Here is a 17,336-nt window from a genome sequence, read left to right as displayed (position 1 = left end):
AGATAAGATTTGTGCATCTTAGTGAGGGGAAAAGGTAAAAATACTTACTGGCCCTGTCCAATAAAGGGGAAAATGGCGACATAGTAAAACACACAAATGATGAAGATGAGCCACAGGGACAGGGAGAAATCCTTCACGTCAGTCAGCTTTATAACTTCGCCTAAAACAGAAGATAAATATGTGCATCAGTTTCAGTTGCTTACCTCAAAGTCCTGGAATTATCTGGGTATCACAAGGAATTTATAAATAAAAATCAATCTCAGCACATAAGACAAAGACTTATCAGTTCAGCTAAAAAAACAAAAAAGACAACCTTGCATTTTTTGTAATCTGGATCGATTTGTATTGACAGATGAGTGTTAAGCAAGAACAAAGATAAAAACAAAGGCATTATCTTCACATTACCCGTTCTCCCCTGTTCCTTGTGAAGGATCCTCTCTGCTCTCTTATCCAGAAATCCCAGCACCAAGGCACAGATTAGAGAAAACACACAGGTTCCAGCCGCTAACAGGAAGAAAAAAAAACAAAAAAACAAAGTGTCTCAAGACTTCAAGAACACAACACGAAATAATTTTAACATTTCCTGACAGCTGAGTAACGGTCAGATGATCGAGTTAAAGTTTAACCAACAGTACTTCAAATATGAGCAAAAGTAGAAGCGCTTTTGCACGGCCGAGAAAAAGCTTTTCACACCCCACATGACTCATCCGAGGTGCCGAGTGGCACTTTTAGTTCCCTTTTCTGCTCGGCTGCGTTACCCGAGACGAGCGGAGGGCTCGGCAAGTCGGACGCATACGGCGACGAAAACATGTAACCAGAAGCTCGGGTTAAACTCCATCTCCTACCCAAGCGAAGCCAGCGGTTTTACACACAACTGTGTATTACTTACCTATCATGAGTGATATCCCGAGGGTCGTGTGTCCAGAGGAACCGACAGCGACCGCAACTTTACTGTAGACCCAGCCCATGATGTTCATGTTCACTGTGCTGCCCTACGGGAAAGGAGAGCAGACGGCGTCTCTTTACACCTACCAGCACCTTGCTAAAGTATTCACACACCTTGATGTAAAGGACAGTCAAATCACAAGCCTAGATACATTTCATCTGGCATCTATAATAACCGAACACAAATTGGTACACGTCTGTGAAGTGGAGGAAAAATCTGACATCGTTTCAAATAAAAATCTGGAAAAACTTGGCGTGTGTGTGTGTGTGTATTCGGCCCCCTTTACTTTGATACCCGTTGGTAAAATGTAGTGCATTTTAACTATAAGTTAACATTGGGAAGTTAACTTGGAGTAAATTGGAGTTCACTTTTGTAAAGTGTAGTCTTAGTATTAAGTTGTCTTAGGGCAGGGTGATAAATCAATAGTATATATTAAGTTGCAATAGATATATGAGCAATATCAATAGACGATACCAGGATAATTTTGAGTAGTTTCACTGCACAGCATTCTCGAATGTCTTAGATCATCAAACCATATTCAAGTGTTAAAATTTCCCAAAAATCTGCGGCCAGATCTGTGAAGATCTAGATTCACAGACGCTCTCCATGTTATCCGTCTGCAATTTTTACAAAGAAAAATGTGCAAAGATGTTTGTCTATAGAGATGAAAAACTGGGACAGGCATACACCAAAAGATTTGCAGCTGTAGAAAAGCATTTACTCATTGGGAGCCAAGTACAATTGGACCAAATCATATTTCAGATTACTTGTAAAATATTCTGAAAAAAATCATTTTCCCAACCATTTCCCAATTTTGAACTACCTTGTTATGGTTTGTCATGAAACATCCTATTGGAAAAACATGAGGTTATGATGTATCAAAATGGTGAACAACTCAAGTTTGCAAACTAATTAATCATCCCCAATGGATGCAAAGATTAAAAAATGTAATTAAATTAAAAAAAATAAAAAGTCCATACCAGTCGAGCCATGCTCAGCTGAAGACCAAACACCAGATTGAGCTCTTTGCCTTTGAACCAGTTGACTGCATACGTGTTTTGGGCCACGGCTAGAGACTCTCCGCCGATACTACCAAAGAAAACAGTTTAAAAAAAATGACAACAAAAAAAAACATGTTAGTTCTGTGTGAAAGTGGAAAAACTGATTAACTTTTGGTATAAAGAGCTTGTACGTCTGTCAAGCTATACTCCATTTTGGAGATTTTGATTTAATTGGGTAAATATGAGAATTTAAGTGAGGTGATCAATTGAATAAAGCTAAAAAGATGTTGGATTTTGTGCTAATGTGAAAAATTACATATTAATTTTTAGTGACCAAAATAGATTCTGAAAAGCTAAATGTTTTTACCCAAATACAAAGCGTCCAGCTTCCATTAGCCAAAAATGATTGGACCACGCTCCAGCTGCAAATATTACCTGTGAAGACGTTTCAAAACAAAACATAGTTAAAAGGAAGAAGAAGAAGAAAAAAAAAAACTTCAAGTGACAATTTCACATCAAGAGTTTAACACAAACCAACCTGCCCAACACAGACAAATAGGGAAAAGATGATGGTTCCAAGCCTACAGAAAACAAGAATGCGCAACAAAACTCAATCAAGACGGCATTCAAAAAAAAAGGTTTCACTTCTTTCACTGCAAGGATGCAAGGTGAGGATTTGGCACAAAACCAGAGCAACCTGGTTCTCTATCGTACCTGATGCCAAAAACCCTGTCGATGAGAAATCCTCCCAAGAAGCAGAGGACCACATTGGGCCAGGAATACCAGGCATACAGCTGCATGAACTCAGCAGTGTTCAAGTTCATATCCTGGAAACAGAAAAGGAAAACAAAACTTGTTCAGTAAGTAAGCCATTTTAAAATTAATAGGCATGTTAGCAACGCAGAAGATAAAAGTTCCTCGGAATGCGTCGTGAAATTCATTGAGTTGACTTCTCAATTGGGGATAAAAAAAAGAAAAGAAAAGGAAACTAACATTTCTACGACGGTGTTCAATAGTGGACGCCAAGAGGCTGAATTACCTGTATGACTTGAGTTTGAAGTGCTGCTGGGTTGTCATAACAGAAGTAGCTCCCTGAAATAAACGCCAAAAAGTATCACATAATGTGAACGTATTATTTTTCACTTTAGAGAAACACAACAATCCCATTCCAAGCCCTCTGGAAATGTTTCAAGACTTGCTTTCACTTTGTGCCATGCAAACATCTCCACAGCTGCTCACCGAATCCCAGGAAGCACATAAAAATCAGGACGACCACTCGGTGTAGGACGTGGCTGGGGTCGCAGATGGCGGACAGTTGTCTTCCGGGGCCTCGGTCTTCATTTTCGTCTCCCAACAGCGACCGCCGCTCCTCAAAATCCGCCATGTTCAGCTGTTGTTTGAGGAAAGCTGGCACAGAACTGGAGGAGGATCATATGACCCAACCGGAGAGATCACGTGGCTTTAAATTGAAGCGGGCACGTCGCGGGAGCGCGCGTTGAACTATGGGATAGATGTTTGGTTTTTACATAGTTTTGCGCTGCAGCAGATAATGAAATGGCGGGGAGATATTTGTTAACGTTCTTTTGCCTTTTTTAAGTTAAACATTCACGGCGTCTTTACCATTCTTGATGTAAACTGTATTTTTGGACAGAAAACCATCAGAACGTCAGCAAGATATAGGTACAAAATAAAAGATAAAGAAATAATGCTCCGCTTTTGCATTTTAATAAGTGGATAAGGAATTTTGAAAAGCTATTGTCGACATTCAAAACCGGATGTGAGCACCATATATGGATGTTCCCAGGGGTTAAAGGTGTATTGACTATTTATCGGCAACATTTACACAACGGGGGAGTGAGCACTCTTTTTACAATGACACAGAAAACGTGATTTTTGGTCATGATATTTGAAAAAACATATTTCTACAAAAGTACAAAACTGATTAAGATTTTACCACTTGTCTTTTTGAAGCAGGTGGAAGTGTGAGCAATTACAAATGGAAAGTCTTATTTCTTACGAAATGTGCCCTTGTCTGTAGAGACAATATTCTGGTACGGCTTTCTCTGAAACTTATCGTATGCGCACGCATTTACACAAATCAGAAACCTGTTTTACACAATATAGCACATCAACAAAATAAAAACAAAAACAACAACAAACAAACAAAAAAAAACACTTGTAGCTCAAAGTTACTGTTACAGGGTTTGTGGTGGTGGTAGGACCTCTGTGCAATCAGCCATTGAATGGATGGGACAACTGACTTTATGTCCCATTGTGTTATAAGTTAAATTCCATTTAACTGACTAATAAATCTTAATGAAAACAAAATAAGTATTTAATTTACTGCCAGAAGATAAAGAACAAACACAAGTGAGACGGTCTAATTAGAGCCCGGGGACATTACAAATCAGAACGTAAATCAGATTCAGTAGGTTACGCTGTAGAACAAAGACGACACCTGTTTCAATGTTCTGCTGCCCTCTAGTGGTTGAGATGGGTTTTGGTCGTATGCAAGAAAAAAGAATACATTGACTGCATTAGATTGTATTTGTCCTCCAAATGAATGAGCAAATCCCTCTTAAACCAAGCAGAATATAAATGTATTTAAAATAGACTGAATGATAAAATTTGATTTTAAGTGCTTCTTTACATCAGTAAAGCACAGGAAATGTGTTCATGGTGCTTTTTTCTTTTGCATTTGCATGTTCTTGTTTCTTATACATGCTGTTGATTTCCTTTTAGATATTCCAAATGTACTATGTGTAGTTTTATATTTGTGACACCCATTCACCTTAGGTCCATTTGAATTCTTTTTAATATATAGATTGAAAAGGTTCCTGAAATTTGTTCATATTCGGTGTACCATATTGTTTATCTGATTACCTAATAGCTTTTATTATCAGTAGCGGTGGTTTATCCAGCTCCAAAGTTGAGAGTGTGCAAACTTATTTCAGTGTAATGTCAGTAAAATGTGTAATTTAGCATGTAAAACCAGCTGGGCAGTTCAATTTTCCTGTGATTAAACTGTGCAGCAATGTTCCTTAAATCTACAACTTTATTCAATATAACTGACGACATTAAGCTTGTTTGTTCAAAAGCAAGGTTTGAAAATAACCAGATACATGTTAACGAGGTACTAAACATTCTTTCCGCTGAACAAAATATATTTTCTTTTTTTTCTTTTTTCACTCTCTGTAACACACATAAACACGAGGGAGTTGTTTTGCAAGCTGCACAGCTGCGCTACTGGGTTCAGAAACTTTCCCCACAGGCTTACCCTGTGGTTGGTTGGGTGATCAACAACTGTTTCAGCTGAGCGACATCCTAAAAGTCAAGTCACTTGTTTTGCTGCGAGACTAAAAGTGAGGCGGACCAGGTTGGGTACAATTTTTCCTTTGTAATTTGGACTTTATCGAGAAATGCTTGAACATTTCTCGATAATGTTCAAGCATTATCAAGCGACAAAATTTTTTGTCGCTTCTGTCGCGTTCATGAATGTCTTTCTCTGTTTATCCATGTTTCTGCTGCTATCTGAAACTTGTAGAAACTTCCTGATTTGTGATTTGCTTATCTGCAGACGTGTGGCTTCTCATCTTCACTGTTTCACCACACACCCGGTTGTAGTGAACTCTTGCCTTTTCCTTCTGACCAGACTTTATGGACATTCATTTTCATTCTTCTTACTCTCCAACATGGTGGATTTAATTTCCGTGAATGTCATTTAAAAATTCCAGTAGTTCACGATTACAGGGTCATCTGTCAGAGAATTTAATCTAAGGGTGACAAATTGCGCTTCCTGTAGCCACGGTCGCCGCTCCGGTCGCTCTGCAGCTCATTAATTTCCTGCCCAAATATCAGCTTCTTTCATAACTGATAGAGAGTGGGTTGGAGAGAGATTATATGTCATTATTGCATTAATCAAACTCACATGCACACACTGTTATAAGCCAGGGGGCAGGTGACATTAATCCTGCAGAACTAGTTTGTGAATGTTTTGAGATCTATCTTCTTGGTAGTGGCAGAGTTGGAGAAAGTCATTCTATCTCACATTTGCATTTTTTGTCTCTCCTGGTTTAATTGAACGCCGACGGAGTAACGAGACCGGTGGAGTCAAAAGCTCGCAGCAACGTTTAGTTTTACACCTTCATACATTGGACCATGCTTCAGGGTGGATGTTGCTTAAACCCTGAGCTGTAAAGCTAATCAGGAAGCTATTTTTATGCAATAACACTGGTGTCGTCTGTGCTTCTAATGCTCCCTTGGTCAGAAACACACAAGTTCTTCAGAAGATGCAAAGTCTTTCTATTTAAGTCTCACAATTTCCTGAGCTTGTTTTGTCATTTGTACTGGAATATACGATATCATATAGGATGGAACCGTTTCCATCAACAGATAAGAGGTGGGCCCCGGTCAGTACACCACATAAGCACCATATTTGAAATCCAAGTCAATAATTTCAATTTGCAGTTTACAATTTTTTGTATTCACAAGATTTAGTAATCTTTTTGGAAATAACTGTATTAAAAGGAGTACTGGTATTATACTTCATTTATTTTGTGTACTTTTTCTGTATTTTATTTCTAGCTGGGCTGCAGAATAGCACACAAAAATGTGATAAATTGAATTTGTCCACATTACCCCTCTTCGCACTTGTCGTCAAAATGCAGCCATTCTTTCAGTGGCATTATCTCTGTCAGGTCACCCACCGTGTGGTTTCCTTGACAATGTAGGCCAATCATGGCCAGTTCCTTCCTGACGAACTCTTTTCTCATGTGTTTGAGCTTTTATTATGGTTAGAAAAGATCTTGCCAACACCATTTGTTGATTATTATAAGTAGGGTTTTGCTATATCAACTCATTTCTTTCTTTGTGTTTATTATTTCACTATTAATTCTGTTTATTTTCTTCATTTCTGCATATTAGGTTATTATATTTGATTCTTTTTTTTTTTGGTTTGTGGATCCTTTGAGCCTCAGTTCATCTCCGTTTGTGTTCATCTATTCCTCCGTTTTGCTGCTTTCATTCGGACGCAGCTGTTCCACATCTCCTCTGATTAGTTCATCTGGCTCTTTTGACATTTCCCGCCCCTGTCTCAACATTTAAGCTCCCAGTTTGTAATGTGATGTTGTGTTATTTATTAAAAATAAATACTTTTTTTTTTCCATTCTTATTTTTTTTTTACTTTTTTTTATGCCACTGGACAATGTTAATAAAAAAGTTATGAAAAATAATTATCCATAAATATAAATAAAATGATATGCAGACATTAAATACACATGTGCATTACAATCAGAAAAACAACTTTACAGAGAAACAGTTCAGGTTAGAGTGAACCAGCAAAACAGTGACTTCTAGTACCATCAGTTCTCCATGCATAAACTAGTTCTCCAAAATTTGGGGTGAATTTATTATAAGATCTAACCTTTGAAGTAAAATGTTATTTACTTATAATGACTTATAATTTTGTCAGTGAAATACTTGACTTTTTTTTTTTTTTTTTTTACAAATATTACATATTTGCATGTAATAAGAAAAGAAGAAAACAGTCTTTTGAAGATAGATCAGTCAAGATTAGTTTACGACCGAAAGAGTTTTTGTGGCAATCTTTTCAGAGCACTTGTAAAGACAATCGCTATGAGTTGTCTTTAATTATTACAACCTTTTACTGTGAAACATGGCAGTAAAAACTCAAATAGATTTTGTTTGTAATAACAGAAAAAAAATCTATGGTGATTAAAAAGTACTTCAGAATACAACATAAAATGTACAATTCTCTGCACTTGGAACATTTCTGTGGTAGAAATGGAACAACAATCCTAAAAAAAACAAAAAACAAAATTGGTACCAATCCCTCCATAATGGTGATATTATTTCTGATCAAATTTCCAGTAAATATTACAACCTCACTTAAGGCACATGAAACTAAAACAGCACTGCAAACATGCAGAACTGGGTCACTTATCATAAAATCTGCCCTATGGTCTCATTAGTGCTTACAGAAACTAACTGGAACGCCATGTTATTTCAGTTACCAGTAGTTTTGTAAGAGTACAATATAGCAGGTATGTTCTTTTCCAATAACCTGCAGCCAGCTCACAACAGCTGGTAATCTGACCCCCTTTTCTGATTTGCTTTGTTTTTCTGAGATGCTTAATTCAAGCCCCGAAACGCAGATCTGGAATCTGAAAGCTAGATCTTCATGTGCAAAACTAGTTTCGAGTTACATCTGAAAGCTGGTATAGCTGGTATACCACAGCCTTTACCTCATGTAAAAAGTGTGGTATCATCCGCTAAAGCTACATAATTATTCAAATGAGCTTTATAGAAATAAAATGACTACTGTGCGACTAAGACATGAATATATCGCGCTTATGCAAAAATATTAGTAATCCAATGATTAGTACCACATTTTTTTCGTCATCAGGTTGCCCTAACAGATTCTGGTCTGCTACAGTTTTTATTTAGCTCTTCTTTGACAAGTAGATTTTAAAATGTGTTCTGTCAAAATTATTTTCACCCCAATACAGTAAGTCTGAAACAAAGGGAAAGTGCCGTTTGAGCAAGATTAATCCACAGGATGCAGACATTGACAGTAAGCATTGTTAAGGAAATATGTCAGATGAGTAAGCAAAAAACATTTTTGCACGACATTCGCTGAAACCACAGGCACTGAAAGTACTGGCACATCCGATTTGTCCGAGTCCATTCACAGTCGGCTCATTTTAAGAGTTTGTGCAAGCTTTCTAACAGAACGAACAGTAAACAGTCGTCCAGGTATGAAAGACGTCAGCAGTCGAAGCTTGAGGCTGATGTGCATTGATTGATGTGCGATGTGTCATTGAGTGACAGCCTGGTAGTGTGGTCCACTGGTGACATCTCCATGTGCGTCAATGAGGATTTGGAAGACTCCTTGGGGTCTTTGCAGATCATGGTCATCAGTCTCTTTCTGAACACTTTGCACAGGAAGACGTAAATAAGCGGGTCAAGGCAGACATTAGTTGCAGACAGCCACAGTGTGGTTTCCTTGGCGATGTAGAGTGCGCTCTCTGCTCGGCAGTCTGCAAGTTTGAGTCTGCGTGTTTGAGTCAGCATATAGGGCACGATTACAGAATGGAAAGGGGCAAAGCAGACGAAAAATACCCCCACCACCACAAACACTTTGGCTTTGGTTCTTCTATTTGCAGCATGAGATTTGCTCTTTGAGGCTTTGTATGACTCATAGACCTTCTTGCTGATGAACGTGTAGCAAAACACCATCAAGGCAAATGTGCACCAAAAGATGACCTAAAACAGAAATAAATAAGCCATGAAGCACAACCAGTCATCTGGCGTCACATTTTTACAAGTTGTTAGTGGATCAGGCCTGACTGAAAGTAGTTCTCAGTCTGTGCAGATTTGATTCCTTTTATGTGAAAAATGAATATTCTAAATAAGTGATGCGGTAGATGAGTTGATTAATGAATGCTCTGCCTTTGCTAGGAGTTGAAGCAGTTGCTTTTAAATGCTTAGTTCTCAAGCATGGGGATGACTTTCTATTGGATACATCAAATAACTGTTGGAGTCCAAATAAAACTTGTTTCTCAGAATATTTGTATAGTGGTTACCTGGCAGAAGTAGTTGAATCCCGCATGCCATAGTTTGCCCGCTTCGCCCTTCATGGAGGAGCATTTCAGTTTGCCCCTCGAGGTTTTAGGGGGCTGGTTGCTGAGAATGACATTGGGCAGGGCCAGAGACAGCATTACAATCCATACTGCTGCACTCAGCCTCTGGCCAACCCGAACCTTCTGCGGGACACACTTTCCAAAGGGCCTTACGATCTTCAGGAAGCGGTCCAAGCTGATGAGGCCCAGCAATAAGATGCTGATGTACATGGTGATGTAGAAAAGGACAGCAGAGAATCTGCAATGGAAGGCACGTAGCTGCAAGGAACCCACTCCTGCATCACTCAAGATTTTGATAGGGATGGTTAGAGACATCAGCAAGTCGGCCACCACCTGTTGGTAAAGCGTGAAATGTATTTTTATTATTATTATTATTATTATTATTATTGTTTCCAACCACTCTGTATCAATAGTAACTTATGTTCTTAAGTAAGAGCTTACCACATTTTTTAAGAAGACCAGAAAAGTTGTGGTGCTGGGAATTCTGAAGAAGATCCACGCGGCTAAAGAGTTCAGCACAAGGGCTACGACACAAAGAATGCTGTATAGAACTGGGAATATCACCGATGTCACACGGGGATCTCTGATACACTCCAAGGAGACATTCACTGTGGTGTTCATCTTCCGATCCTTAGTGAACCTTTGAAAAGACGATCTTCGTTATGTGACCATATGTGACCAGTCACATAACGAAGATTGAAAGTAATACTGAAAGCCCATTTCAGTTTCATCATCAGGTGCATTTGCAGATGAAGTGAAACTGATGAAGTGCTGTTGAGAATTTTTGGATGTACCACCCGAACTTTCATCTTTTGACTAAGAATGGTTTGTGGTCAATTTGTCACTTCCTCAATTTGTCCCCACATTTTGCATAGATGCACTTTAGTTTCATCTTGTCCAGCTTCTAGGTTTTATTTGTATAATAAAGAACTCGTACTTAAGTACTTGAACCATGACGTATTGGTTTATGCTTTTGTTGTAGTTTCATTTTTCATTTAAAAAAAGAAAGTCCAATTTGACTAATATCGTATGTCGCACCCCAATCCCATTTTTTTGGTTGAAATCCCTATTTTACATTATGTTTGGTCATTAAATTGCAAATTTTTCTGCTGTTGACTACATAATAGAAAATAACTTTGACTCGTTTGTTGCCACATTCCACATACAACCCCCCTTACTGATACATGGGCATAAACTACCACAACAAAGCTACCAACGTACAAGATGGCAAAGGGAAGCAATGACTACTTCCAGGAAATCTGTGACATTGTATGGTAATTTTAATACATGTAAAGTAGGCTGTTCAATACAATAACTTCCAGTAGAAGCAAAAACTAAACTTTTCCAAGAAGCGCATGCTTTATCAGCTATTATTTGTTCTTCTTTTTTTTTCTTTTTTTTTACACCGATTTAGAAAAATCTACATGTGTCCTTCTTCTAGAAGTTAAACATAATTACCCCTGTGGACTGCAAAGCTGCTACTGTTTTGTAACCCTTATTAATAACTTCTGTGAACAAATCCAAGATGGTGAAAACCTGATGTAAATCCATCAGTCCTGAAGATAAAGACAGTAGATTCAAGCCATTCTAACAATACAGGAGAACTTTTGAACTAAAACACAATTTTTCCACAAAAAAAGTTTCCTTCATATAAATGATTAAACTTACTGCTAACAAATCATGTTGTTTTTTTGTTCTGTCATTTAAATGTCATGCAATTACCAAACAAATGTCACTTGATGAACATATTTGTGTGAAGACACGACTACCCCACCTGAAAGTGTGTGCGAAATGCAAGGAGCAACGCTGAAGCCGAGAGCAGGCGCTGCGACAGCGTGAATCATGTTTTCAAACAACGGATGATCCATGCTTGCTCTGAAACGCGATTCTTTGCATCCAACCGATACTTTGTGTCAGTGAAAAGTCGAGGCTTACCTGCTGTTGTGACAGTGGGCATTGGCAGAATAACGAGAGCGGTGAAAAGCACACGATTTCACAAAAAAAAGAGAAGTGAAAAATCCAATTCCCCTTTTCTGTCTCACTGCAACTTGGAAAGATAACAAAAAATGCTGAAATAAAAGCAAAAAGCTATTTTTTTTAATCAGTATTAAAAAAGAAGTAAAAAAATAAATAAATAAAATAAAAACAGCTTCTGATATTAGGACTGAGCCTGCCTGTTCCTCTGAGCTTTGTCCCTCCTGCTGCTTTTCTGCTTTTAACTGCGTGTGTGTGTGTGTGTGTGTGTGTGTGATGCTCTTACAATGGGTGGTCTCTGGAGTTATTGTGAGGCTGTCTTGTCACAATCCCAATGAGTTAGCTAGTCTTCCTCCGGGTGAAAGACCCCTTCCTTCCTTGCTTCCTGTTCCAATTGTCTGCCGAGAGTCTTGTTCTACTCCGTGCCAGTCCCTCTGCCTCCGTCAGCCCCACTGGCTGTTGACAGCCAAATGCTAAACCAACAGCAAGTTTCTCAAGAGTTTAGACCTCCTGCAAAATGTTGCGCCCTCCCTTTGCGCCACAACATGTGTTTATCTCGGTCTAAAACAGAAAGTGGTTTCTGGTGAGTAGTGGAAGGACATTAAATGACAGCCACTGGCATTTTTTTTAAAGCCTCTATTTAATTGATTGTATTTCTCAAAAGAAATTATTTGCATATTTTATTACTGCAGTAATATGATAGTCAAATGCAATACATGATATCCTCCAGTCTGTAAATCAAGTTTTGCTTTGACATCTCAGTTCCCCTCTGTGTTAAAAATAAAAGTTATTATTATTTTTTTTCCTGAGAACTGTCCAAAATGACTTCCTGTGTGATTTTCCCTGGATTTGACCCAGGAATTATGACAGATGGAAAGAACGTGCTTAAGAGATAGTATGCATGCTAAAAAAAAAAAAAAGAAAAAAAAAAGTTGCTCCTCAGCCAGTCTTTAAAACTGTGAGTGAGATTAACATCTATTTTAAATCCGCACATACTTTCAGTTTCGTATCTCAGATATAAGTTGAGATCCATCAAACACATGACAAGGAGGTTTATTTTTAAGGATGTTTATTGGGTTGTTAAAATGTGCAACATTCCAATATAATTATGTGATTTCTGTCACTTTAAGTAGTTGTTCCTAAAGCAGTGGAACTGAAGTCACGTTGCACACAACTTGTACATCTTAAAGTAAACCACACAAAAATGATTGCAGCTGCTGATAGAGATGCTAAATATTAGCAGACAGCCCTTGACCTCTCAAAACAACTACATTTTGCGCTCTAATATTTTAAAATGATGTTAGCATTTCAGACAAATAAAGTGACATGTCCTACAAACTGTGTCAACATCTGAGCTCAAATCATAGCTGATATGGAATACATTTTTTTTTTTAAATCACACCATTGTAAATCTGCCTTGTGTTTCTGTGGCACAAGCAAATATGTTGCTTTACGTTTCTGGTACTTAGCACGCTATTTTAATTCCAGCAAAGCCTGACTGTGTGAGTGCTGCAACTTAGGGGCGCTATATGTAGTGCTCACGCAAACCACTTGGTATTTATTCAAGAGCCACTGAAATGTTACACCAGTGGCACCTTTTATAGAAGTTTTGTCTACACCAACAAAGATTAACCAAACTCGGCCTGCTGAATGCTTGCAGTGATCCACAAAGTGAAACTTTTTGACTCGTTTTCTCAGTAATCCTATGTTATTGAGAAAAGCAAATAATCAAGTGAGAACGTGAGGCTACATGAAGACTGGGTTTATAACAACATATTATTATCAGAAGAAAGTCAGACAATGCTTAATAACAGAATAACAAAAAAAAAAAAAGTTGCAGTGTTGCCACAGAAAAAGTCCTTGGAGAGGACACGATACACAAGTGCCACAGTGCATCTTGTTTCTTGAAGGGGTTTTATTATGTTTTCTCCAGGCACATTGTACCATTTCATACCACAATCAAGTAACTATGTGACCTTCAGTTGTCATAGAAATGCTGTGTGTGTCAAACATGTCTTAGAAATAACTTGACGCCTTGAAATCGCTCTCTGTCTCTTTAAGAAGTTGCTGCTCTTTCCAACACTCCTCCTTCAGCATCACAGCGGTGCTTCTCCACTTTATTGTTTAGATTCGTTCTTAGGGCCACTGGACTGAGAAGTTGTTCATATGGTGAGCTCAGTGGACTCCAAGGTGTTGGCTAATTGCCTCTGCTAGTCTGGTGGAGTCGAGTGGGGAAGGCATGATGGAGGGCTGCTCTGTGAGATGGATGCTCGGCTGGAGACGACAAGGAGGAGCTTTGTGGAAATAGATTTGTGTGAGCACAAGCGTTTAGGCATCCTGTATAGTTGCCGAAACACCTATACAGGTTTTTATAGGTGTTTAAAATCCAATTAATTTAAATTTTGCCAATTAAAATCCAGATTTACATTTAAAGTGTTCTTAGGGTCCATAGCGATGTTTCTATTAAGGTTTTTTTGATGCACAATTTGCAGTATTGTGTTAGAGAAGATTGATGGAAATGGTAAAATTGGGGGGGAAAAAAATCTGTTCATTTCAGATAAAAAAAAAAAAAATTATACACGCTTTTTGGCTTTTTCAAAAAAGAGTTAATGTCCAAAACAGGAAATGGAAACACATTGGCCAAATAAGTTCTGATGGAGCAAACTTTCCCATCCACTGGTCGATCTGAGCACAACACTTAGAAAAAAATACCTCCAGCCCGGAGGGGCCACTAGGAGGCACTGCAGGCTGGGATGGGACTGATGGAGGTCACATTAGTGGAATATTTTCCATCTTTGACTGGTTTTTGAAACAGTGACAGGATAATCTGAAGGCCATCCGTCATTTTAATAGGGGTATATAATGGAAGCAAGCAAGGAAAAGAAACAACAACACGCTACCTAAATGGGATCTGATGCTGCACAAAATACTCTTAATTTCTTCCCTTTAAGAACCACGAAATGACATGTCTACATATTTGACTGCAGCTTCAGCAAGGCAATGCGTCTTTGAACTTTTGCTTTCCTGGTGCTTTAAAGCTATTTTCCATCATCGACATTAGCTTCTCCTTGAACTCTCGACAAAGGAAGACGTAGAGCAGGGGGTCCATGCAGATGTTGGTCGTGGCGAGCCAGTGGCTGAGTTCCTTGGCAAACCTTAGATGTTCATAGGTCGGAGAGCAGTCTGCCTTAGAGTAGGTGACTTGCTGAGAAGTGTACGGGATCCTGATGATGTGGTACGGGCCAAAGCAGATGAAAAACACAATGATGACGAGAAAAACGCGCAGCTTGATTTTCTGCTTCCCCTGGCTGTTGTTGCTACCGGAGTTTCTGTACGACTGGATAACTCTGTTTGCGATGCAGATGTAGCAAACGACAATGACCACGCTAACAAACCAAAAGAATATGTTCAGGAGTAGAGATATTTGCTCGTGAAACTGCACTCCTTCCGGGCCTTTCAGAACCATGCACGTGGTGATTAATGAGGCGTTGGCCACGGATTTGTTCGTCAGGAGGATATTTGGCAAACCCGTACCTCCGAACAAAACCAGCCAGACTGTGGCGGATATCACTTTGCTCATGGTGAGACTCTGCCCAAAGATCCTGCTGTGCGGCATCATGATCTTAAAGAAACGGTCCAGGCTGATGAGCCCCAGCAAAGCAATACACGTGTACTGCGCGTTGTAGAAAATGACAGCAAAAAAACGGCATGTCGGTCCAGCCAGTTGCTCCCATGTGGTAGGCAAGTCTGCTGCGGCTTTCATTGGGATCATCAGGGTCATGACTATGTCGGCAGCCACGAGGTTTTTAAGGTACACCACGAAGGTGGAGGTCGACTTCAGATGCACGGACACCCACGCTGCCACCACATTCAACAACAAGGCAATGGGGAACATGAGAAAGAAGAGAGCTGGGACTATGTAAGGGTTGTAGGAAAACCTCTCACACTCTGACTGATTGAGAGCTGAATAGAGGGACGGATTCGCTTCATCTGAGGAAAATAAAAACAAAGATGATAGTGGTTAATGCTATTTCAATGCTAGCAGCTAAACTGAGAAGTGATTTGATCTTTTGAACAACCACGTGAAGGATGAAGCTTCTCACCTTGGTTATTAATTTGTGGATCCAGGTAATCAGCCATGATCTGTTATTTATTCCATGCAAATTTTGAACTGGAAGATAATATAAAGGAGTGTTTTTATTTTAGAGCAAACAGCCGGCTATTTCACAGTGCTTGTATGTTTATCTTGATACTTGATGAGGTCTTACAAACAAAACTCGTCGTTTTTGTCTTTTTCTGAGTTTAGAGACACCAAGCACCAAAGTGTATAAGGTTAAATTAAATCTGATGAAAATATTTTTGGTCATTTGAGCGGGAAGCAGTCTTTTAATCTGAGTTATCCTGCAGCCTAAGGTGGAACAACAATGACAGAGATAAATTTACGTTACATATAAAGCCCCAGGCCATGGTAAGTTTACATTTAAACAACAAATGTTTCACCTCAGTAAAAAAAAAATAAAAAAATACATGAAATGTAAAAACTTTAAATTGTATCAAGTTTATGACCGGAAATAATTAACTATTGATGTCCCTGTAGCTATCCCGTATTTTCTTATAATGTGTTATTTCAATAAATACAGACATTATCTCTCAGAATCGCTAAAATTATTTTATTCACCACAGTCTTTTCTGTAAAATTACATCTGCTTATTACATTTTCATAGCAACATATATGCTTTCCGGCAGCAAAACAGAATAGCTTTTCACTGAGAGACCTTACAGGTGACTAAGAAAATAAGTTTAACTTGGACATATCTGCAGAAAAATCTCTTATCTGTTAATTATAATATCACAATACATGTACCATATCATATTTTCAACCACTTCACACTTTTTGTACTGGGGTTTACTTTAAATTATGTACAAGATATCACTTATAGAAAAACAAATCCTTTAACTCTTAGGAAAAAAAAAAGTTTTTCTCATAGCACCAAATGTTTAGCTTTTAATAAAATGTTGTTTTTTTAATTATTATTAATTCATGATAAGTTTAATCACTAATTATTATGTCGTGAGCTTATCTTTGACCAGCCTAATAAAAAGATGTCTATCATAACCAACAATAAGAAAAAAAAAAATACTGTTATGATAAAAACTTACGACAGCTGAATTCAGTCGCTCATCAAGCGCAGAAGTACATGTTGGCTCAGTCTGACAGGGATATGCTATTATAGGAGCTCAAGAACCACCTCTGATTTTCCTAGCAAACACATTGAACTGGCAGCTGTATTAAGACGGGCGATTTTTCAGGGCATATGCAAAAATAGGGAAAACATGATGGCACTGTGGAGCTGACACAAGAGACCCAAGCCTCAGGCTGAGGGCTGATATACTTGATATTTTAATTTAACTTTTAAACATATTATACACTGCTCAAAAAAATAAAGGAAACACTCAAATAACACATCCTAGATCTGAATGAATGAAATATTCTCATTGAATACTTTGTTCTGTACAAAGTTGAATGTGCTGACAACAAAATCACACAAAAATCATCAATGGAAATCAAATTTATTAACCAATGGAGTCTTGGATTTGGAGCCACACACAAAATTAAAGTGAAATGTTCCCTTTATTTTTTTTTAGCAGTATATTTTTCTGTTGTTGATTACCAGAAATGAAATACTAATCTTGGCAATGATGTAACATAGGCTTTTATTTTTTTCCATTAGAAGATTAAAACACATAACCTTT

At 38.3% G+C, this 17,336-nt stretch overlaps 3 protein-coding genes across 4 annotated transcripts; all 3 read right to left on the bottom strand.

The window, feature by feature from the left end:
- Positions 1-44: 44 nt before the first annotated feature.
- LOC103148077 (major facilitator superfamily domain-containing protein 1-like) lies at positions 45-3,399 on the bottom strand. The gene is made up of 9 exons (XM_007566700.2): positions 3,187-3,399; positions 2,987-3,039; positions 2,662-2,774; positions 2,486-2,528; positions 2,315-2,382; positions 1,927-2,035; positions 890-992; positions 406-504; positions 45-160 (listed from the first exon to the last, which is right to left on the bottom strand). Exons 1-9 carry the CDS (start codon positions 3,329-3,331, stop codon positions 45-47), a joined length of 849 nt encoding a protein of 282 aa, XP_007566762.1. The 5' UTR covers positions 3,332-3,399.
- A 4,031-nt stretch (positions 3,400-7,430) lies between these two features.
- Positions 7,431-12,643, bottom strand: LOC103148076 (P2Y purinoceptor 13-like). Of its 2 annotated transcripts, none has more exons than XM_007566699.2 (4): positions 11,544-12,643; positions 10,050-10,248; positions 9,552-9,941; positions 7,431-9,231 (listed from the first exon to the last, which is right to left on the bottom strand). In XM_007566699.2, exons 2-4 carry the CDS (start codon positions 10,227-10,229, stop codon positions 8,734-8,736), a joined length of 1,068 nt encoding a protein of 355 aa, XP_007566761.1. In that variant the 5' UTR covers positions 10,230-10,248; positions 11,544-12,643; the 3' UTR covers positions 7,431-8,733. The 2 variants fall into 2 exon arrangements, with proteins under 2 accessions (XP_007566761.1, XP_007566760.1); XM_007566698.2 differs by having other exon boundaries at positions 11,869-12,643.
- Positions 12,644-14,125: 1,482 nt separating this feature from the next.
- Positions 14,126-15,603, bottom strand: LOC103148107 (P2Y purinoceptor 13-like; the record flags this gene model as incomplete). The annotated part of the gene is made up of 1 exon (XM_016678961.1): positions 14,126-15,603. A coding segment is annotated over one exon (1,032 nt), but the record flags the coding sequence as incomplete, so codon positions are not given.
- Positions 15,604-17,336: the final 1,733 nt, after the last annotated feature.

Source organism: Poecilia formosa, unplaced genomic scaffold (genome assembly GCF_000485575.1).
Source record: "Poecilia formosa unplaced genomic scaffold, Poecilia_formosa-5.1.2 Scaffold197, whole genome shotgun sequence".
NCBI classification, from domain to species: domain Eukaryota; kingdom Metazoa; phylum Chordata; class Actinopteri; order Cyprinodontiformes; family Poeciliidae; genus Poecilia; species Poecilia formosa.
Note: the sequence above shows the minus strand (reverse complement) of the source record. Positions and strands in the feature narration are given on the sequence as shown.